Source organism: Drosophila miranda (assembly GCF_003369915.1).
Source record: "Drosophila miranda strain MSH22 chromosome Y unlocalized genomic scaffold, D.miranda_PacBio2.1 Contig_Y1_pilon, whole genome shotgun sequence".
Lineage (NCBI taxonomy): Eukaryota > Metazoa > Arthropoda > Insecta > Diptera > Drosophilidae > Drosophila > Drosophila miranda.
The window spans coordinates 16,104,760-16,129,016 of NW_022881603.1; the positions used below are offsets into that span (position 1 = coordinate 16,104,760).

Below are 24,257 nucleotides of genomic sequence, written 5' to 3' on the forward strand. Positions count from 1 at the left end.
TCCACAAATCTCAGAGACTATTAAGGCTAGAGTAACCAAACTTGGTATCCGCACTTCTATTAGATCTCACTATAAAACGTATATCTCAGAATTTCGCCCCACCCCCTTCCGCCCCCACAAAAGACGAAAATCTGTTGCATCCACAATATTGCACATTCGAGAAAACTAAAAACGCAGAATCATAGATAATGACCATATCTATCAGATTGCTGAATCTGGATCAGATCGGATCATTTTTGTAGCCAAAAGCAAGAAATCAATTTTCAGTGGCTACGCAGCGCCCGACGTCACGCTCAGACTGATTTTCTGTCTCTCTCGCACGCACTCTTTGTCGTGTCGTTTAATATTAGCGGCGTCTGCCGGAGGAGAGCCATACTGACTTAGTATCGGGTATAACTGTAGAGTTGCGGTGTCCGCAGCAACTCACAACGTTCCACCTCGTTTATATGTATGTACATACATATGTATATTATATCCCACACACAGACGGAGCAGAGCCTGTTGCCAGGTGCCACAACCGCTGATTCTGTCTCCCTTATATTGATTTTCTTTTTGGCCAAAACCAGCCCCCCACCAGCAACCCGTGGGCCGAGCCCCGAAGCCATTCCATGTTTGCACTTGATAATTCCGCTTTGGCATTTGATATGTCGGGCCAAATACATAATAATATATCATTTCCTGAGTTTTTCCTGAGGCGCACACACTGAAAATTGCCCAATGATTGGCGTCCTGCGACTGCCTGCCTGTCGTGCCAAGCCGCATTTATTCTAATTTTAAATTGCCTTCGACCTTGAGCCCGTTTCGGTTTCGTTTTGGCGGGCGTGCAGGGCTCCCAGGGCTCACAGGGGGGATGATAGGATATCGGAAATCGCGTGTGACAGGCTTAAGCTAACAAGAAAAATACATCCCACACTCCTTGACCGCCCTTAGCTGTTCCTCCCCCGGGCCACCCCCTGAATGCTCTGATGAACATTTGATTGCGGACCATATGCCAAATGGCAATTTTCACTTCGTTAAAATTGTAGAATTTTCTTTTCAAAGCAATTAAGTGGCGGAAAAGGCTGCTTTCCCAGGCAAGGGACAGGGGGAGGGGGAGGGACAGGGGGAGTGCCGGTGCACTCCCTATGGGGACTTTGCAATCTGTCCAGACTGCAGGTCTCGGCTCCCAGACAGAGATTGGAAATAATTGACGGCTGTCCGCTGCGATCTGATTATTTCGCAATAAATTATTCAAAGTTACAAAAATAATAGTTTTTAATGGAATTAATTTATTCTATAATTCTACAAGTGCCTCAGGGAAATTTATTAATTATACAATAACTTGCATTGCATTTACGCTCCCCTGAACAATTTCCAATAATGCTACAAGAATTATTATCCTTCAATGCTTCATATTTTCGGGAAATACTCTTTCCATTCGAAGAACTTTTCCATTCAACAAATTTCTGCTGTCAAGCAAATTTTCTATTCAGAGAAATCCCCTTAAAGCCAAGAAATGTTCGTCAAGCCCGAAAGTGTCCCTTAAAGAGGCTTAATTAAAAGGCCATTATCCAAGCGCCGAATGGGCCGCTGGCAGTGTAAAAGCCTTAAACAATGCCAGCCGCTGGGCACTGAAAAAATCACATTTAATTAAGAACACTCGAGGTGTGGGGATTGCGGATTGGGGAAGGGTCGCTGTGGAATGGATAACATTTTGGAATGCGAGCAAAATAAATTGACATTTAATTGGATTCGGGAAATTCAATTGAATTTGATGGGGAAATCCGTTAAGGAGATGAAAACTTTATGAGTGCGAGAGGCTGTGTGTGGGTGATGGTTGGTGGGTGGGGGGATGGCTCCGATTCCGAGCAAATTGAGCAACATTTACCTTCCATTTTCGATTCATTTGGCAGACATAACATACTCTCTTCTTTTATGGGGCTTAATTCCATTACTGATTGGCTCCTGGCCCTGCCATACATATCCCACCATATCTTATGGCCGTCTGAAGTTCCTCTGCCAGATGGTGGTATTATTCCCCAATTTCACATGCAATTTCATTATCCAATCGTTGTCTTATGACTGGATCCCTTTCCTGATTGGATTTATGGACTCCTCAATGTGTGATTTCATTTGTATTATTTTTTTTATATGAGCTTTTATTGCCTTTTATTGTTTTACAGGGCTCTCGCTCTCGCTCGCTCGCTCACCTCCAGCTCACCGCAAACATGTGGGTAAAAGAAAGGCCAAAGAAAATAATAGTGAAAGCCACACAGGACTCTGCCAGGGGGCAGCGGGCAGGGGCAGGGTTTGTGTAAAGAATAAAAAAAGACGAATACGATGGAGAAACAAAAGCTTTGCCATTAGAGACACACCAAAATGGCACTCAGCGTAGCAAGGGTGTGCGGGAAGGGTGGGGAAAGGGGTGCAGGGGGGGCCAGTGTGGTTGGTGTGGGGCCTTCGAGGTGGTTTGTCGGCTTTTATGGGGAACCATATTCGAATACAATGGAAAGGCATTCAATGCATTCCCACCGCTTTGTGGTTTCGGTTCTACGTTTGTTTTTCCCTCCCCCTCTCTCTCTCTCTCTCTCTCTCTCTCTCTCTGTCTCGCTGTCGTTTTTTCGGTTGCATTTTCACGCAATTTATTGTTCTCGCGCTTGCCTCTTAGTTCCTCTCTGGGCCCCCTCTACGAAATCTTTTTCCTGGCGAAATTTTATTATTTTTTATTGTTTAATATTGTTCTAAGCCGTGTTTGCTTGGCCCACAGTAAGCTTTAGTTGTTGTGGCATGCATGTGGCGGTTGCAGTTGCACGCGGCATGCGGGGGGATGGATGGGGCTCCATATTTCCGCTCAGTTGTTGTGCATTCAGGTTTCTATGGTTTTGCCTCGTCTGCCCTCCTTCCGTCTTACTTTTAACCACATTTTTCTACTAGCTACGGGCAGTTCAAGGATAATATGCAAAAACCATGGAAACAATAGATAGCACTAGAGGGGGGTGGTGGGGGGTTGGTGGGTGTCGTGGGCTCCGTAGAAAAGTGCCGGTCCGCGTCCAATCCCCAAGCCCCCAAACGGCACCCACCCGGCTGATGGCCTGGCCAACACACACACACACAGGCACAAATGCACAATTTGTTTGGCTTTAATCACACCCACTCTTTATGGCGTGCTTTGGCACGGGAAAATAATTTCCTTTTGATTGGGCGCGCCTCGACTTCTTCTCTCCGAGCGAAGAGCTTTGCGAAGCCATTTTCCAGATAGATTTGCGGGCGCGTTGCCAGCACACGGTGTAAACATAAACTGGAGTCTGGCAAGGACGCACATTAAAGTACGGGCCGAGGGAGGGAGTGGCGTGGAGTGGAGCGAGGACGCAGACTGGCTGGCGCGCGCACGCACAGCACAGCCTTGGATGCCCGACCAGCAGCAGCTGACGGGCTCCAGGAACTACACAAACCTCAACACCCAACAGAGCAGAGCACACACATGCCAAATGCCCAATCGCAGGCCCAGGCACAGGGTTGCCAGGACTGCCTTAAGCCTCCTTCGTTTTACCTTCGCCCGTGACCTTGAAACTGCCCCTCTCCCTCTCTTTCTCCCTCTTCTTTTGTGTGTAATCGAATGGCAACCCAATTAGAAATGACTCTCTGGCAGCAATCACAATTGGTTCGGTGGCCTGGCAACCCTGGCCTGCGGCTTGTTCTGCATTTTGGGGACAGGCCCCAGCACCGCACGCACTCAAATGTCCGTCCAGTGAACATGATAAGCGCCCTGGCTGCACCCAAAGCGACATAAAACTGATGGCACCCCCCGGGAGCTAGCGGTAAATGCAGGGTTGCATTGTGTGTACAAAGACCGAGAGAGAGAGAGAGAGAGAGAGGGAGAATGAAAGTGCATTTCTGGCAACTATACCAATTAATTCCGAAATTGGCAAATGCCATTGGAGTGGATGGAGAAGCAGAAGCAGAATGTTTCAGATTTCGGTTTGGATGTAATTGCTTGGAAAATTAATTTTTGCCGAAACAAAGGATGCTAAGAGACAGATAGGAGGAGAGAGAGAGAGATCGAGAAGTAGATAAAAGAATATCGAATTGATTTGCATAGAAATTGATGACATACACAAATAAATAAATAAATTCTCGGTTGAATATTAAAATATTTTATGCTGGAATGCATGCCAGGGCTGGACTAATTAAACGGTAAACAACAATTAAACAATACCAGCAGGCAATGGCAAAGGCAAAATTTATGTCTTTGTTCGGAATAACATTGCTTGCCCTATGCGTCCATTTGTTTTCCGGTGGGAGAGAGAGAGAACTTTGGAGCAAAGTCTATAAAATACGATCCCAGGCGAATAATGGAACAAAAAAGAAATATTTTACATAATCTATATAGTACAAATACCAACACAGTCGCACGTATGGTATATGGCAGCAGGTTTTTTGTTTACAGCTTGTTTGAACTTTAAAAATTTATGAAACATTCCTCTAAATAATTCGTATTCACGTCCTCGCACTACTCGGGCTTAAAGCGGCCTAGGGCGGGGCAAATATACAAACTATTTATAAAATAAATAATCAAAGAACGGGAGACTCTTCTGATTTTAAACAGATCGTCAAAAGAAACAACAAAAACGAGGGGGAACGTTGTGAGTTGCTGCGGACACCGCAACTCTACGGTTATACCCGATACTAAATCAGTATGGCTCTCCTCCGGCAGACGCCGCTAATATTAAACGACACGACAAAGAGTGCGTGCGAGAGAGACAGAAAATCAGTCTGAGCGTGACGTCGGGCGCTGCGTAGCCACTGCAAATTGATTTGATCCTATTGTCTATAAAAATGATCTGATCTGATCCAGATTCAGCAATCTGATAGATATGGTCATTATCTATGATTCTGCGTTTTTAGTTTTCTCGAATGTGCAATATTGTGGATGCAACAGATTTTCGTCCTTTGTGTGGGCGGAAGGGGGTGGGGCGAAACTTTTAGATACACGATTTATAGTAAGATCTAACAGGAGTGCGGATACCAAATTTGGTTACTCTAGCCTTAATAGTCTCTGAGATTTTTGAATATCCCCAGATTTTCGTCCTTTGCGGGGGCGGAAGGGGTGTGGCGAAATTTTGAAACAAACTCGTCTCGGTCCGATATATTAGGAGTGTGGATACCAAATTTGGTTGCTCTAGCTTTTGTAGTCTCTGAGATCTAGGCGCTAATGTTTTACTCTAAGCAAAGCCGCCTATGCTACGTGTGTGTTAGAGAGAGACAGGGCGAGAAAAAATGAAATTGTTTTCTTGGTGCTGGCTATAATAATAAAACGATCCAATTCAGATTCCGCAGTCTTAAGGATATGGTCATTCTCTACAATTCTACGTTTTTGGTTTTCTCATATCTTTAAAATTGTGGATGCCACAGATTTTCGTCCTTTGTGGGGGCGGAAGTGCGCGGGGCGAAGTTTTGAAATATTTTTGTAGCAGTGACATATCACAGAAGTCTGGATCCAAATCATCGTTGCTCTAGCTCTTATAGCCTTCAGCCACCAGGCGCTGAAGGGGACGGACAGGCGGGCAGACAGACAGGGCTCAATCGACTCGGCTATTGATGCTGATCAAGAATATATATACTTTATGGGGTCGGAAACGATTCCTTCTGGACGTTACACACATCCACTTTTACCACAAATCTAATATACCGCAATACTCATTTTGAGTATCGGGTATAAAAAGGGAAACTCCTAAACTAAGATAATATATATAAATAAAGAAATAAATACCCAAAGAAATAACTAGTAAGAATAAATAACACCACGCTTCGGACCAATAAATACTCCGATAAATAAATATATATATACCGATATAAATATTGCGCCAACTAGCGCCGTTAACGAGATATATGCAATTAAATATTTGAATAAATAAATAAATAATAACATACATGTATATTCGATCGACACCTAAGACACTCAAACTTCAAATACATTCAACACAACACAAAACCTAACAACAACGAGGGGGAACGTTGTGAGTTGCTGCGGAGACCGCAACTCTACAGTTATACCCGATACTAAGTCAGTATGGCTCTCCTCCCGCAGACGGCGATAATATTAAACGACACGACAAGGAGTGCGTGCGAGAGAGACAGAAAATCAGTCTGAGCGTGACGTCGGGTGCTGCGTAGCCAGTGCAAATTGATTTGTTCCTTTTGGCTATAAAAATGATCTGATCTGATCCAGATTCAGCAATCTGCTATATATGATCATTATCTATGATTCTGCGTTTTTAGTTTTCTCGTATCCTCAATATTGTGGATGCAACAGATTTTCGTCCTTTGTGTGGGCGGAAGGAGGTGGGGCGAAATTTTGAGATATACGTTTTATAGTGAGATCTAACAGGAGTGCGGATACCAAATTTGGTTACTCCAGCCTTATAGGTCTCTAAGATTTGTGAATATACCCAGATTTTCATCCTTTGCGGGGGCGGAAGGGGGTGTGGCGAAATTTTGAAACAAACTCGTCTCGGTCCGATATAATAGGAGTGTGGATACCAAATTTGGTTGCTCTAGCTTTTATAGTCTCTGAGATCTAGGCGCTAATGTTTTACTCTAAGCAAAGCCGCCTATGCTACGTGTGTGTTAGAGAGCGACAGGGCGAGAAAGAATGAAATTGTTTTCTTGATTCTGGCTATATTAATTATACGATCCGGCTGAGATTTTACCCTCTAGAACATATAGTCATCCTCTACGATTCTGCGTTTTTGGTTTTATCGTATCTTTAAAAATGTAAATGCCACAGATTTTCGTCCTTTCTGGGGGCGGAAGTGGGCGGGGCGAAGTTTTGAAATATTTTTATAGCAGTGACATATCACAGAAGTCTGGATACAAAGCATCGTTGCTCTAGCTCTTATAGTCTTTGAGCACTAGGCGCTGAAGGGGACGGACAGACGGACAGACGGACAGACGGACGGACGGACAGACGGACGGACGGACAGACGGACAGACAGACAGGGCTCAATCGACTCGGCTATTGATGCTTATCAAGAATATATATACTTTATGCGGTCGGAAACGATTCCTTCTGGACGTTACACACATCCACTTTTACCACAAATCTAATATACCCCAATACTCATTTTGAGTATCGGGTATAACGAGGGGGTACGTTGTGAGTTGCTGCGGACACCGCAACTCTACATTTATACCCGATACTTAGTCAGTATGGCTCTCCTCCGGCAGACGCCGCTAATATTAAACGACACGACAAAGAGTGCGTGCGAGAGAGACAGAAAATCAGTCTGAGCGTGACGTCGGGCGCTGCTTAGCCAGTGCAAATTGATTTGTTCCTTTTGGGTATAAAAATGATCCGATCTGATCCAGATTCAGCAATCAGATAGATATGGTCGTTATCTATGATTTTGCGTTTTTAGTTTTCTCGAATCTGCAATATTGTGGATGCAACAGATTTTCGTCCTTTGTGGAGGCGGAAGGGGGTGGGGCTAAATTCTGAGATATGCGTTTTATAGTGAGATCTAACAGAAGTGCGGATACCAAATTTGGTTACTCTAGCCTTAATAGTCTCTGAGATTTGTGGATGCCCCAGATTTTCGTCCTTTGCGGGGGCGGAAGGGAGTGTGTCGAAATTTGGACACGAAACGGTCAAGGTCCGATATCACAGGAGTGTGGATACCAAATTTGGTTGCTCTGGCTCTTATAGGTTCTGAGATCCTTGAACTCATATTTTGCAATTGGCAAAGCCGACCATGAAACCTGTGTGTTAGAGAGAGACAGAGCGAGAAAGAATGAAATTGTTTTCTTGATTCTGGCTATAATAATTATACGATCTGGTTGAGATTTTACACTCTAGAACATATAGTCATCCTCTACGATTCTGCGTTTTTGGTTTTATCGTATCTTTAAAAATGTGGATGCCACAGATTTTCGTCCTTTGTGGGGCGGAAGTGGGCGGGGCGAAGTTTTGAAATAGTTTTGTAGCAGTGACATATCACAGAAGTCTGGATCCAAAACAACGTTGCTCTAGCTCTTATAGTCTTTGAGCACTAGGCGCTGAAGGGGACGGACAGACGGACAGACAGACGGACGGACGGACGGACGGACGGACGGACGGACGGACGGATAGACGGACAGACGGACAGACAGACAGGGCTCAATTGACTCGGCTATTGATGCTGATCAAGTATATATATACTTTATGGGGTCGGAAACCTTTCCTTCTGGACGTTACACATATCCACTTTTACCAAAAATCTAATATACCCCAATACTCATTTTGAGTATCGGGTATAACGAGGGGGAACGTTGTGAGTTGCTGCGTACACCGCAACTCTACATTTATACCCGATACTTAGTCAGTATGGCTCTCCTCCGGCAGACGCCGCTAATATTGAACGACACGACAAAGAGTGCGTGCGAGAGAGACAGAAAATCAGTCTGAGCGTGACGTCGGGCGCTGCTTAGCCACTGCAAATTGATTTGTTCCTTTTGGCTATAAAAATAATCCGATCTGATCCAGATTCAGCAACGGGATAGATATGGTCTTTATCTATGATTCTGCGTTTTTAGTTTTCTCGTATCCTCAATATTGTGGATGCAACAGACTTTCGTCTTTTGTGGGGGCGGAAGGGGGTGGGGCGAAATTTTGAGATACACGTTTTATAGTAAGATCTAACAGGAGTGCGGATACCAAATTTGGTTACTCTAGCCTTAATAGTCTCTGAGATTTGTGAATATCCCCAGATTTTCATCCTTTGCGGGGCGGAAGGGGGTGTGGCGAAATTTTGAAACAAACTCGTCTCGGTCCGATATATTAGGAGTGTGGATACCAAATTTGGTTGCTCTAGCTTTTATAGTCTCTGAGATCTAGGCGCTAATGTTTTACTCTAAGCAAAGCCGGCTATGCTACGTGTGTGTTAGAGAGAGACAGGGCGAGAAAAAACGAGGGGGAACGTTGTGAGTTGCTACGGACACCGCAACTCTACAGGTATACCCGATACTAAGTCAGTATGGCTCTCCTCCGGCAGACGCCGCTTATATTAAACGACACGGCAAAGAGTGCGTGCGAGAGAGACAGAAAATCAGTCTGAGCGTGACGTCGGGCGCTGCGTAGCCACTGCAAATTGATTTGTTCCTATTGGCTATAAAAATGATCTGATCTGATCCAGATTCAGCAATCAGATAGATATGGTCGTTATCTATGATTTTGCGTTTTTAGTTTTCTCGAATCTACAATATTGTGCATGCAACAGATTTTCGTCCTTTGTGTGGGCGGAAGGGGGTGGGGCGAAATTTTGAGAAATACGTTTTATAGTGAGGTCTAACAGGAGTGCGGATACTAAATTTGGTTACTCTAGAGTTAATAAACTTTGAGATTTGTGAATATCCCCAGATTTTTGTCCTTTGCGGGGGCGGAAGGGGGTGTGGCGAAATTTTGAAACAAACTCGTCTCGGTACGATATATTAGGAGTCTGGATACCAAATTTTGTTGCTCTAGCTTTTATAGTCTCTGAGATCTAGGCGCTAATGTTTTACTCTAAGCAAAGCCGCCTATGCTACGTGTGTGTTAGAGAGAGACAGGGCGAGAAAAAATGAAATTGTTTTCTTGATGCTGGCTATAATAATTATACGATCCAATTCAGATTCTGCAGTCTAAAAGATATGGTCATTCTCTACGATTCTGCGCTTTTGGTTTTTTCATATCTTTAAAATTGTGGATGCCACAGATTTTCGTCCTTTGTGGGGGCGGAAGTGGGCGGGGCGAAGTTTTGAAATATTTTTGTAGCAGTGACATATCACAGAAGTCTGGATCCAAAACATCGTTGCTCTAGCTCTTATAGTTTTTGAGAACTAGGCGCTGAAGGGGACGGACAGACGGACAGACGGACGGACGGACAGACCGACAGGGCTCAATCGACTCGGCTATTGATGCTGATCAAGATATACTTTATGGGGTCGGAAACGATTCCTTCTGGACGTTATCTAATATACCCCAATACCCCAATATGGTCGTTATCTATGATTTTGCGTTTTTAGTTTTCTCGAATCTGCAATATTGTGGATGCAACAGATTTTCGTCCTTTGTGGGGGCGGAAGGGGGTGGGGCTAAATTCTGAGATATGCGTTTTATAGTGAGATCTAACAGAAGTGCGGATACCAAATTTGGTTACTCTAGCCTTAATAGTCTCTGAGATTTGTGGATGCCCCAGATTTTCGTCCTTTGCGGGGGCGGAAGGGAGTGTGTCGAAATTTGGACACGAAACGGTCAAGGTCCGATATCACAGGAGTGTGGATACCAAATTTGGTTGCTCTGGCTCTTATAGGTTCTGAGATCCTTGAACTCATATTTTGCAATTGGCAAAGCCGACCATGAAACCTGTGTGTTAGAGAGAGACAGAGCGAGAAAGAATGAAATTGTTTTCTTGATTCTGGCTATAATAATTATACGATCTGGTTGAGATTTTACACTCTAGAACATATAGTCATCCTCTACGATTCTGCGTTTTTGGTTTTATCGTATCTTTAAAAATGTGGATGCCACAGATTTTCGTCCTTTGTGGGGGCGGAAGTGGGCGGGGCGAAGTTTTGAAATAGTTTTGTAGCAGTGACATATCACAGAAGTCTGGATCCAAAACAACGTTGCTCTAGCTCTTATAGTCTTTGAGCACTAGGCGCTGAAGGGGACGGACAGACGGACAGACAGACGGACGGACGGACGGACGGACGGACGGACGGACGGACGGACGGACGGACGGACAGACGGACAGACGGACAGACAGACAGGGCTCAATTGACTCGGCTATTGATGCTGATCAAGTATATATATACTTTATGGGGTCGGAAACCTTTCCTTCTGGACGTTACACATATCCACTTTTACCAAAAATCTAATATACCCCAATACTCATTTTGAGTATCGGGTATAACGAGGGGGAACGTTGTGAGTTGCTGCGTACACCGCAACTCTACATTTATACCCGATACTTAGTCAGTATGGCTCTCCTCCGGCAGACGCCGCTAATATTGAACGACACGACAAAGAGTGCGTGCGAGAGAGACAGAAAATCAGTCTGAACGTGACGTCGGGCGCTGCTTAGCCACTGCAAATTGATTTGTTCCTTTTGGCTATAAAAATAATCCGATCTGATCCAGATTCAGCAACGGGATAGATATGGTCTTTATCTATGATTCTGCGTTTTTAGTTTTCTCGTATCCTCAATATTGTGGATGCAACAGACTTTCGTCCTTTGTGGGGGCGGAAGGGGGTGGGGCGAAATTTTGAGATACACGTTTTATAGTAAGATCTAACAGGAGTGCGGATACCAAATTTGGTTACTCTAGCCTTAATAGTCTCTGAGATTTGTGAATATCCCCAGATTTTCATCCTTTGCGGGGGCGGAAGGGGGTGTGGCGAAATTTTGAAACAAACTCGTCTCGGTCCGATATATTAGGAGTGTGGATACCAAATTTGGTTGCTCTAGCTTTTATAGTCTCTGAGATCTAGGCGCTAATGTTTTACTCTAAGCAAAGCCGGCTATGCTACGTGTGTGTTAGAGAGAGACAGGGCGAGAAAAAACGAGGGGGAACGTTGTGAGTTGCTACGGACACCGCAACTCTACAGGTATACCCGATACTAAGTCAGTATGGCTCTCCTCCGGCAGACGCCGCTTATATTAAACGACACGGCAAAGAGTGCGTGCGAGAGAGACAGAAAATCAGTCTGAGCGTGACGTCGGGCGCTGCGTAGCCACTGCAAATTGATTTGTTCCTATTGGCTATAAAAATGATCTGATCTGATCCAGATTCAGCAATCAGATAGATATGGTCGTTATCTATGATTTTGCGTTTTTAGTTTTCTCGAATCTACAATATTGTGGATGCAACAGATTTTCGTCCTTTGTGTGGGCGGAAGGGGGTGGGGCGAAATTTTGAGAAATACGTTTTATAGTGAGGTCTAACAGGAGTGCGGATACTAAATTTGGTTACTCTAGAGTTAATAAACTTTGAGATTTGTGAATATCCCCAGATTTTTGTCCTTTGCGGGGGCGGAAGGGGGTGTGGCGAAATTTTGAAACAAACTCGTCTCGGTACGATATATTAGGAGTCTGGATACCAAATTTTGTTGCTCTAGCTTTTATAGTCTCTGAGATCTAGGCGCTAATGTTTTACTCTAAGCAAAGCCGCCTATGCTACGTGTGTGTTAGAGAGAGACAGGGCGAGAAAAAATGAAATTGTTTTCTTGATGCTGGCTATAATAATTATACGATCCAATTCAGATTCTGCAGTCTAAAAGATATGGTCATTCTCTACGATTCTGCGCTTTTGGTTTTTTCATATCTTTAAAATTGTGGATGCCACAGATTTTCGTCCTTTGTGGGGGCGGAAGTGGGCGGGGCGAAGTTTTGAAATATTTTTGTAGCAGTGACATATCACAGAAGTCTGGATCCAAAACATCGTTGCTCTAGCTCTTATAGTTTTTGAGAACTAGGCGCTGAAGGGGACGGACAGACGGACAGACGGACGGACGGACAGACCGACAGGGCTCAATCGACTCGGCTATTGATGCTGATCAAGAATATATATACTTTATGGGGTCGGAAACGATTCCTTCTGGACGTTATCTAATATACCCCAATACTCATTTTGAGTATCGGGTATAATGAAATCTGTGGCATCTACAATTTTAAAGATATGAGAAAACCAAAAGCGCAGAATCGTAGAGAATGACCATATCTTTTAGACTGCAGAATCTGAATTGGATCGTATAATTATTATAGCCAGCATCAAGAAAACAATTTCATTTTTTCTCGCCCTGTCTCTCTCTAACACACACGTAGCATAGGCGGCTTTGCTTAGAGTAAAACATTAGCGCCTAGATCTCAGAGACTATAAAAGCTAGAGCAACCAAATTTGGTATCCACACTCCTAATATGTCGGACCGAGACGAGTTTGTTTCAAAATTTCGCCACACCCCCTTCCGCCCCGCAAAGGACGAAAATCTGGGGATATTCAAAAATCTCAGAGACTATTAAGGCTAGAGTAACCAAATTTGGTATCCGCACTCCTGTTAGATCTTACTATAAAACGTGTATCTCAAAATTTCGCCCCACCCCCTTCCGCCCACACAAAGGACGAAAATCTGTTGCATCCACAATATTGCACATTCGAGAAAACGCAGAATCATAGATAATGACCATATCTATCAGATTGATGAATTTGGATCAGATCAGATCATTTTTATAGCCAATAGGAACAAATCAATTTGCAGTGGCTACGCAGCGCCCGACGTCACGCTCAGACTGATTTTCTGTCTCTCTCGCACGCACTCTGTCGTGTCGTTTAATATTAGCGGCGTCTGCCGGAGGAGAGCCAAACTGACTTAGTATCGGGTATAACCGTAGAGTTGCGGTGTCCGCAGCAACTCACAACGTTCGCCTTCGTCTTGATGCTGGCAATCATAATAATACGATCCAATTCAGATTCTGCAGTCTAAAAGATATGGTCATTCTCGACGATTCTGCGTTTTTGGTTTTATCGTATCTTTAAAAATGTGGATGACACATTGTAGCAGTGACATATCACAGAAGTCTGGATCCAAAACATCGTTGCTCTAGCTTTTATAGTCTTTGAGCACTAGGCGCTGAAGGGGACGGCCAGACGGACAGACGGACGGACGGACAGACAGACAGGGCTCAATCGACTCGGCTATTGATGCTGATCAAGAATATATATACTTTATGGGGTCGGAAACGATTCCTTCTGGACGTTACACACATCCATTTTCACCACAAATCTAATATACCCCAATACTCATTTTGAGTATCGGGTATAAAAACATATTAAACTTGACAGAAAAATACACAACAAATTGGTAAAATCTCGCTTTGTTTTGTGCCTTTTTTGCGTTTTACATTTTGTTTCGCAACAAAACCCACTCAAAATGGAGAAAAGACAGACACACAGATACATATATGCATGTATCTCATTCTTTTTGTATAACTTGTGGCTAAAACTCTGTGGACCGGAAGATCTCTCCAGTGCCCCTGGCGTGCCATTTAGGCCAAGGCTAAAACAGGGCTGATATCTGTCTTTGGTATCTGCTTCTACCTCTGGTTCTTCTTCGCCTCCTTCATCGTCCTCTTCCTCTGGCTCTCTTTGTGATTCTGTTTTGTGTTGTTGACACCGCGCATTATAAGATATTTCCACGCTGCTTATCACAAGAAGGTGATAAAAAGGCAGAAAAAGCGAGGAAGCGAGAAAGCGTTGAGAGAGTCGCACACTTTTTCAGCGCCTCTCTCTCTCTCTCTCCCCTCTCTATGGCTAATTATATGCATAGATATACACAGATGGATAGGTACATAGATACACAGCTACACAGCTACACAGATGGATAGGTACATAGATACACAGCTACACAGCTACACAGATGGATAGCAAAGGCCTAAAATGCTTATCTTTGGAATACATTTCTGCCTTTCTGCCTTCTGCCCCAGAGCTCGGAGCTCTGTTGAATTGGCCTTTTGTCATGGCATGAGGCAATGACAAGCAAATTGGCCAGCGGCTGCTGCACTTGACCTCCCCCTCCGCCACCGCCGCCTGCTCTCGGGGCTGCAGCTGCCACTTGAGCTGCCTCATCAAATCTCGCCCCCATGCCTGCCGCCTGCCGCCCAGTCGAGAACTTGCCTCGTTGCCGTCTTTCAATTGTTGCAAGCTGCACACTTGAGCAGAGCCCGCCCCCGCCTCTGGCTTGCCCCTTGCACTTGAAGCGTATTGAAGGAACTCATCATCCAAGATGCCCCCCCCCCCCCCACATTCCTCCCCGCCCAACGCGTTTGGCCCAGTGCTCGCAAATATAATTATTTGCATCATTTGGAATCGCAGTAATCAGATATTGTATCTCCTGCACGCCAAAGTGAAGGATATCTATAGGAAAATGTCGTGTCTCTAGAGTATTAATATTCGTTTGATAAGGTCACTCCACGTGGGCAGCGCAATCCGATAAAGAATCGCAAGCCCGAGGTTGACGTCATCCGCAGAGCCGGCGTACAGTGGAATAGAGCAGAGAAATACTGAGGTATAGAGCTTCATTTGACCAGGGAAGAAACTGGTTCCATTGCATCATCGATCGATCGATGGATCTATAGATAAATCTGCGATCCTCGGCACGTGGTTTGTCGTTTAAATCGTCACAAAGTAGTGGAGTGGAATATTCCCCATGTTCGCTGCGACTTGGACTTTGCCATGTAACAACAGGTGCTTAGAACATGCTCGAAAAGTCAATACGGAAGAAGGGCCCACTCCAGCCGCAAACAGAGTGAAGAGTCAACAACTCGAAAGAGGCAACGAGAATTGCAGTAAACAGCAATTACAAGTAGCTCTGAGGATAATTGCAACAACTGTTGCACACTGTCTCTCTCCCAGAGTTGCTTAGCGGTGAAGGCAGAGCTACTTGGGCGATTCCGACATGAGTATTACAGAGTTTGGCAGTTGCAAATTGGTACGGCCTGCTGACTGGCTCACACACCCACATGTCGCATGCCACATGCCTCATGCCACATGCAGCAGTACGGACACAATTGTTAAATCGGGGAGGGGGGCAACAAAAAAGTAATTCCACTTTGACATGCAAACTCGTCGAAAGCGTAGCGTAGCGTCTGAGCCCTAAGCCCGGAAGCCCACAACCCGTAAGCCCTGGAGCCGTCAAGACTTGGCCCTGACGTCAGGCGCAAGGAATCTTTTCGGAATGCGATTTCGTTTCTGAAACTTTGGGGCTCTTGTTCGAGCTTTCGCCAACTTGTAATTAAAATGTGCAACCAGCAGCAGCAGGAAAGCAATCCGCCAATGGGGCTGGGGAGGGCGGAGTCGCGGATTGGGATTGGGGTTCATTAGCCAGGGCGATAAGGCAGCAGCAGCAGCAGCAGCAGCAGGGCAACAAAAGTTATGTAAACTCTCTTATCAGTTCATTTACACCCCACGGTGATTATGTACATTTCTCTGGGCTGACCTTCAAATCTCTTACCTCCGTCTCAAGGGGTTGCTATGCGGCTCTGGCATCGATAAGAGGCCTTGATACCTTGAATTAGCCTTGTGAAATAATTAATTAATTATTTTTTTTAGTGAACTGAGTCACGATTTACATTTGGACACTCAGGTAGCTATCGGCTTATCGTCGGTTACAAGAACGGCGTCATTCATGTGATAAGGACTCCCAAGTCATTCGAAACTGGACTTGGGATTCAGTCTGACGCACACAGTCCATGAAATCAATTGGATTAACAATGAGATTAAGTGGTGACAAATCTGCCCTGACCCGGGGGATGTGTGTGTTCAAGTTCTATAAATATTTGCCAGATGAGCCCCCCAGATAGGGGTGTACGTGGTGGACATTGAACTGCACACAGACCATCAGCTGTACAGGGGCATGGGGATGAGAGATGAAAGTCCAGATATCAGAGATGACAAAAGGATACTTGATAATTTATGATTCCATTATTCCAAGCACCAAAGTTTCCTTGGTTCAGGGGAAAAACTAATTGAACTTTAATTTCAAATCAAATAACCCCCCACCGATTAGGTTTAAGCCCCTTCTCCCTTCTAATAAGTTACTTACGCCCCAATTTTGGTTGTTGCTGCCAATGTTAACCCTCAGTTAAGAGCTGTTCATCAGATAGTAGGCCGGCACATATATGCCGATAAGATAAACCCCCCCAACCGCCAGCAAGTCGAAAAAACACACACTTTCTGTTGGCTTTCTTTCAAGGAAGATAACGAATACATGGGAATATAAATGCGTGTCTGTGTGGCAGGACTTGATAAGTTTCTGCCCGATTAGATTGCGAACACAAATACGAGCCAAAGTCTTAATTGGGCTGGAAAACAAGGGCAGGGCAGGTATTGGGGGGGGGAGGGACAGGCGTTTATAGGGCCCTGAGTAACAGAACACACAAGCAGCCGCCTCAAGTGTTTGCACTAACCGTCTCTCAAGTGCTGCCACTTGGACATTGAACGCCAGAGCCCCAGTCACGGATCAATGCCAAGACCATGTCGGGGCCAATCTTCAATCGACCCTCTAGAGAAATTCTATGAACATTTAAAGCTCTCATTGGCACTGAATGCATATCCCTTTGCCACACGTCCGACTGTCTGTCTGTTCCCCCAAGAGACAGCATGTACTGTGTACTTTGCCTTTGCTTTTTGTTTTCCCTTCTTGTTGTTTACTGCTCGAAAGCCACCTCGAACCCCACCTTCGATAAGGGAGCTGCTTGAACCTTCATGGGTTGGCAGCACCGCACCTGCCAGTGGCGGGCAGTGGCGTGCGGAGCAACAATTCGGCATTTAAAATTAATTAGCGCAAAAACTAATAAACAACCAAATTTGCCAAGGCCCCAAGGGCTGATAAGGGGGAGCTTAAAAACACTTGCTCTCTCTCTGCAAAAACTTGCGAGATCTAATGACCGTTTGATAAATGTCGTCCTTTCCGTTTCGCCTGCTCCTGACAAGGGCCCCTCATGGTCTCAGAGGGTTACATCGATAAATGCGGCACGCTTGGCAAAAGTTGCCTCATATTCGATAAGCAGGAGTGGGATAGGATGAAGGGCGATCCGACCACTCGAAGAGAAGCCCTTCAGGGATCTGTAATATTTGTCAAGTGATGTTACTCATTGATAAACCACCTTCTACACGGTTCTAGACATTTGTTGGAGACATTCTTCGGAAAGCAAAGGTGCCCTTTGGTAATGGAGGAAATTTTTTCCAGGCTTCTGGAGTTCCTTCTATCCTTAGCTTTCATGGCATTCACTCACCTTCTCTAGACACTCCTGTCCATTGGCTTTCGGATCCCATTTGACGGCCTGTTGTGTGCCGTTCGGCAAGTTAACAATGCACCACATTTTGTTGCTGGTTGCTGCGTGGTTTTGTTGTTGTTTAATCGTTGATTAGTTGTTGAACAGGTACAAGCGCGGCTCAACGTTGGTAAGTGCCTGCAGCTTTATGTTTGAAACAATTGCATTTGTTCGGGTTCGATTGGCTTCCGCCTAACGCTGCTCGCAGCTTACACAAAATCCAAAAGCCAAAGCCAAAGCCAAAATCAAAGCCAGAGCCAGAGCTACAGGTTGCACTGCGGTTGTTTTGTTGCTTTTGTGCTTTTGCTGCCGTTGGATATTTTTCAATTTGCGTACCAAATCCAATTAGACTTGGGTATTTGGTTCAGTTTCAATGCCCGGGATATCTTGGGATTCGTTCCCTTTGTACGGGTGTTATTCTGTTAAATTTTTAACAATTTCGCACTGGTATTTTGTTCACATTTTAGCATCTGAAACGCACGCACAAGTTTCACTTTTTAGCTCTTCGCTGCTAAATATAAATGTTTGATTGTTGTTGCTAAGGTTTTTTATAGCGTGTGTTTTCTTTATTTTTACGCACAAAATATATTTCACGATAGATAGTTGCAACTGCGACTGCGGAACCCTCCGCTTATTCACGTTCGAATAATAGTATCAAGAAAATCTTTTAACGCAGAACCGCTTGGCTCAAATAACGGGCGACTTTTGAAAAAATCAGTTGGCCGGTAACCAGAATATATATGGCGCATATAGTATATGCATTCGTTTGGGAGAAGAGAGCGTTCTCTTTCGCTGTATGTTAGCTTAACAGAGACCAGCAGCCGAGAGAACATAAGAGCTGTTAATGTCGAGCTATTTGCCTAAGAGCGAGAAATATTGCCCGCTAAGAGAGATTTATGTTGCTAACATTTCTTGTGGTGTGTGTGTGTTTCAGACGGGCTCTTTCTCTCTCTCTCTGTCTATTCCAACTGTTGCTTTGTTGTTATTCCGGCTTTTGTTATCAGATTTGCGTTGTTTTGTCGCTCAGCAGGTAAATTGTTCGACGACACGGGCGCATGTGCAACTCTCTCAATGCAGCAGCTGTTTTCCCTTTCCTTTGTCTGGTGTTTTCTGCTTGTACGACATGCACAATGCAAAGACAAATGGATTGGTCTTGTCGGAATTGTTGATTGTGCGATGGGATGAAATGGATAAGGGCGGCAATGGAGTGAGAGTGGGAGAGCTTGGATCTTGTCATTCATTGTATGTATTTGTGTATGTACATATACCCTTGCAGAGAGTATTATGATTTTGAACATAATTGCAAGATACCTAATGACAAAAAAGGCACAAATAGCTGCAATTGTAATGATCGACCTGAAAATGTGTCTTCTTCTTGATGGAGTAAGCATTTTATAGGGCGACACGATATGGCATGTAAATACTCGTATATTATGTACATATGTACGTATGTATCTGCAGGCCAGACAAATGGCAGGTGACACAGACAGGCAAGGAAGGGCACAGCTCACATGTTTTGTGGTAGCTATTGTGGTGCATGGTCTAGAAATGACTTTGGGGGCAAACGATGGCCCATTTGGGGTTTCCGTTTCTATATGTACATAAAATCAATATCACTGCAATGCCCATCGGCAAATGACAATAGACAATGATTGAGCGACGCAACTGATGGATGGGGCGAGATGGCGAGAAGGGGGTGCTTTGTTTAGTGTCCGCCCCAATATCGAAAATTCATTTGTCTAACCTTTGCGGCAGAATATGCAAATAGAGAAGCACCTCCTGGGCTTCAGCTGCATAAAGCATCCACACATTAGCCAAATGTACATTTAATTAGATTTTGTGGACATCACAGGGGCAGCAGTAAAGATTGATAAGGGTGTAAGTACACTACTGGCCAAAATAATAAGTACACGCTTATAAGCTTTCTTTCATCTCCTATAAAACTTTTCTAATAAACATAATTAAAAAATCAAAGTTACTTTTAGTTTTCTAACCTACAATAGACTATAAAAATGTTTATCATAAGCATTTTTCATTTCAAATATATATTTTATGATCGATTAAACCTTAAAATCATAAATAAGGGCTGGCCAAAATAATAAGTACAGCAATTCTCCAAAGCGAAAAACTAAAAGCGTTTCAAATTTTTTACACTTTTTTCTTATAATTTACAATCTTTTAATAGTATCCTATATAGCCACACTTATTTTGGATGATTTTGGCCATTCTTCTTGGCATACTAGCAATAAGTTTGCGGCAAGTCTCCACTGGAATCTCATACCACGTTTTTTGCACAAATTCTCCACAATTCTTTTTCTTTTCGAAAAGAATTTTTACCAATTCGACGTTTTAAGTCACCCCAAAGGTTTTAAAATGGGTTTAAGTCAGGAAACTGACTTAGCCAAGCCATAACGTTTACATTTTTTCCCGTAAACCAAGCCTTCACCACCTTTGAGGTGTGCTTTGGGTAATTTTCCGTTAGAAAGACCCATCTTAAGGGCATGTTTTCCTCAGCTTAAGGTTGTATAATGACTGTCAATATGTTTTTATACCCGAATTGGATCACATGATCAGTTATGCGATGTACCGGCTCAACGCCATGCCAAGAAAAATGGCCTCAGATACCTATACATCGGTCTCCGTTCTTAACCATTTCCTTTGTGTACCGGAAGTCGAATTCTTTGCCTTTGGGTCGTTGTATACATCTTTTGGAGTCATTATCAAAAAGATTTATTTTTGTTTCATCTCTCAATAATATATTATTCCACTTCTAAGACCCATCTGACCCAGACCATGCCAAATGATTTTCAGCGACTTTTTGCATCATCTTCAAAATTTTTACTCGGAGTAAGGGAACTTTTCGGAATATACGTCCTGTTAGGTCTATATATTGAAGTCTCCGACGAACCATCAGACCTGATTTTTCTTTGCCAATTTGAGCGGATATGGCCTCGGAAGACATGAACTGATCCTTTTTTGCAAGACTGATTATGCGGGTGTCCGTTGTTTGTAAAGATTTCTTCTTCCATCCTCGATTTTCAATAACCACTTTAGATATTAAAGCATTCTGAACAAAAAATTCCGAGCGTCCAAGACTTTTCGCAATTTCCCGGAGAATTTTCCTTTCTTTTTGAAGACTTATGGAAAACTTCTTTTCTTCAGGAGTAGGGCCTAACTAAAGAATTTTTTTTAACTCTCATGTACTTAAATATGAGAGAACTCAATAAAAACCAACAATCCTTTGACCAAATCCTTATCTAATCCTTCAAAATTTATAAATAACAACAGTGTACTTATTATTTTGGCCAGACCAAAAATGCCCATTCAGCAAAAATGTATGCATAGAATTGGCCAAGTCCAAACAGGGAGTTTTTAGCTGAAATATTCATTATATTATTAAGGCGCTCGGATAGAGCCCTCACAATAAAGCTACACCTACATACATAGCTACGCATGCCGTTGGCAGCCAAAGAATTTTGGTACTAGTTGATTTTTCCTATACCTATGGACTATGGTTTTTTTTTGAAAAATACCCGTGCTCTTGGCTTGGCCTCTACCCCGAGTTACCCCGAGTACCTTACCACCACCCAGAACTCTTAGTCAATGATCGAATGATCTAGCCTGGTGCCTACAAATCGGCTTTTAGCATCGTTTAGTAGGCCGACAAAGTTGTGGTTGAAACAGAATTTAAGGCAATGGAAGGAGGTGTGGAAAAAATAAATAATTATTAGTTCAGTTGGTTAGTTGACATGCATTGACTAAGATATTATTCTCAGTGTATGATCTTCTGTTAGCTGCGTTTTCTTCTGTGGTCTCTGTTATAGATTAGTCTACATGCTATGCCCGTGTAAATGTAAAATAACAAGAGCAGAAGCAAATTTAACAGAAGAGCTTTTCGGCTCTGTTAATTCAAAAGAGTAGCTTTTCTGTCTCTGTAAACTTTACAGAATAGCTTTTCGGATCTGTTAAAACAAATAAACATTATGTAGAAAATAATTTAATGTAGAAAGTAGAACATATAAAATGTAGCATTATTAAGTATAAAGAGAAGAGAGAAGAGATCATTATAATTATGAATTATATTATTATTATTTTATTATTTCTCCATTGTATAAAACAATTGTGTTTGGGTTGTCGTCGTCGCTTGAAATTTGAATATGATGGATAAATATTTATCCCACAGATACAAATGGATCTGGCAGATGGCGGTCCATCGAAGGTATTTTTTATTTGTTGCTCAAACAAGTGAGACGGGGGCTGGCGCACGAGCGAAGCAAGTGTGCAGGGGGCTTGCCACCTAGTATAAATAAAACGAGGGGGAACGTTGTGAGTTGCTGCGGACACCGCAACTCTACATTTATACCCGATACTAAGTCAGTACGGCTCTCCTCCGGCAGACGCCGCTAATATTGAACGACACGACAAAGAGTGCGTGCGAGAGAGACAGAAAATCAGTCTGAGCGTGACGTCGGGCGCTGCGTAGCCACTGCAAATTGATTTCTTGCTTTTGGCTACAAAAATGATACGATCTGATCCAGATTCAGCAATCTGATAGATATAGTCATTATCTATGATTCTGCGTTTTTAGGATTCTCGAATGTGCAATATTGTGGATGCAACAGATTTTCGTCCTTTGTGGGGGCGGAAGGGGGTGGGGCGAAATTTTGAGATATACGTTTTATAGTGAGATCTAACAGAAGTGCGGATACCAAATTTCGTTACTCTAGCCTTAATAGTTTCTGAGATTTTTGGATGCCCCAGATTTTAGTCCTTTGCGGGGGCGGAAGGGGGTGTGGCGAAATTTTGACACAAAACGGTCAAGGTCCGATATCACAGAAGTGTGGATACCAAATTTGGTTGCTCTGGCTCTTATAGGTTCTGAGATCCTTGAACTCATATTTTGCAATTGGCAAAACCGACCATGAAACCTGTGTGTTAGAGAGAGACAGAGCGAGAAAAAATGAAATTGTTTTCTTGATTCTGGCTATAATAATTATACGATCTGGTTCAGATTTTGCACTCTAGAAGATACGGTTCTGCATTTTCTGTTTTCTCGTTTCTTTAAAAATGTGGATGCCACAGATTTTTCGTCCTTTGTGGGGGCGGAAGTGGGCGGGGCGAAGTTTTGAAATATTTTTGTAGCAGTGACATATCACAGAAGTCTGGATCCAAAACATCGTTGCTCTAGCTCTTATAGTCTTTGAGCACTAGTCGCTGAAGGGGACGGACAGACGGACAGACGGACGGACGGACAGACAGACATGGCTCAATCGACTCGGCTATTGATGCTGATCAAGAATATATATACTTTATGGGGTCGGAAACGATTCCTTCTGGACGTTACACACATCCACTTTTACCACAAATCTAATATACCCCAATACTCATTTTGAGTATCGGGTATAAAAACGAATTTATTTAAATGTTCCGTTATTAGCACGTTGGCTACTATCATTGACGGCGGAAATCCCTATGTGCAATCAGCCCTGAAAGCGGAAGATAAAGAAGTTATGCCGTACGACTGTTTGCTGTTGAAATTGAATCAATTATACCACTTTATGACCTGATCGGAAAGTCTCCCATTTATCAAAAGTCAATTTATTGTATCTTTCTTTTCCTTCAGTGGCACACACTTCAGCCTCATGCCAGGGATCGGATCCATGAATCGTGATCATGATTAGGCTTTTGGACTTAGAGCACAACCAAAATCCCTCGTGCGGCGTGCGGGTGGAATGATTTCTGAATTCTTGAGGCGACTAAGTTAAGTACTACTTGGGTATGTACATATATATAATTCGGCTGATGACATTACTCATCCTGAACGGAGACGGAGACAAACAAACAAAAGCGGTGGTGAGTGACCTCGATCTGATAAGAGATTGGATCGATTAGCCGGAGCAGGAGGCGCTTCGGCCGAGAGGCATTTTGTAAACATTCCTATTTATAGACACCATAGCGAGCAATCTTCAATCGGCTCTTTGTGGCTTGACTCTATAAATACGGAGTAACAGTTTCCTTGTATGTCTGGGATCTAGCCTCCCACCACACCCTCACCCACACCTCTCCAAAAGGCCCATGGCAACAGCTCCTTGGATCAGATCATGATCCATCATTCCATCAATAGTGTCGATTCACTGAATCTTTTCCAAATTTTAATGAAATGTTTCATGATTTATGCTCCATGAAACGTGCGCGATCTGATAAACGAAACCACTTGTCTGGCCAAATACTATATTTGGGAGTGCTTCCCTGTCCGATCGAGTGGAATAATTAGCACAAAAAAAAACGAGGGGGAACGTTGTGAGTTTCTGCGGACACCGCAACTCTACGGTTATACCCGATACTAAGTCAGTATGGCTCTCCTCCGGCAGACGCCGCTAATATTAAACGACACGACAAAGAGTGCGTGCGAGAGAGACAGAAAATCAGTCTGAG

General features: G+C 43.6%; 1 protein-coding gene across 1 annotated transcript in view; it reads right to left on the reverse strand.

Annotated features, from left to right (window-relative positions):
* LOC117190696 (E3 ubiquitin-protein ligase MYLIP-like) overlaps positions 1-18,534 on the reverse strand; it is a 34,002-nt gene extending 15,468 nt beyond the window's left edge. The window contains exon 1 of the mRNA XM_033395759.1: positions 17,784-18,534. Coding sequence (XP_033251650.1) covers positions 17,784-17,870 — 87 coding nt within the window. The 5' untranslated portion in view covers positions 17,871-18,534. The remainder of the gene's footprint in view (positions 1-17,783) is intronic.
* Between the last annotated feature and the right edge of the window lie 5,723 nt (positions 18,535-24,257).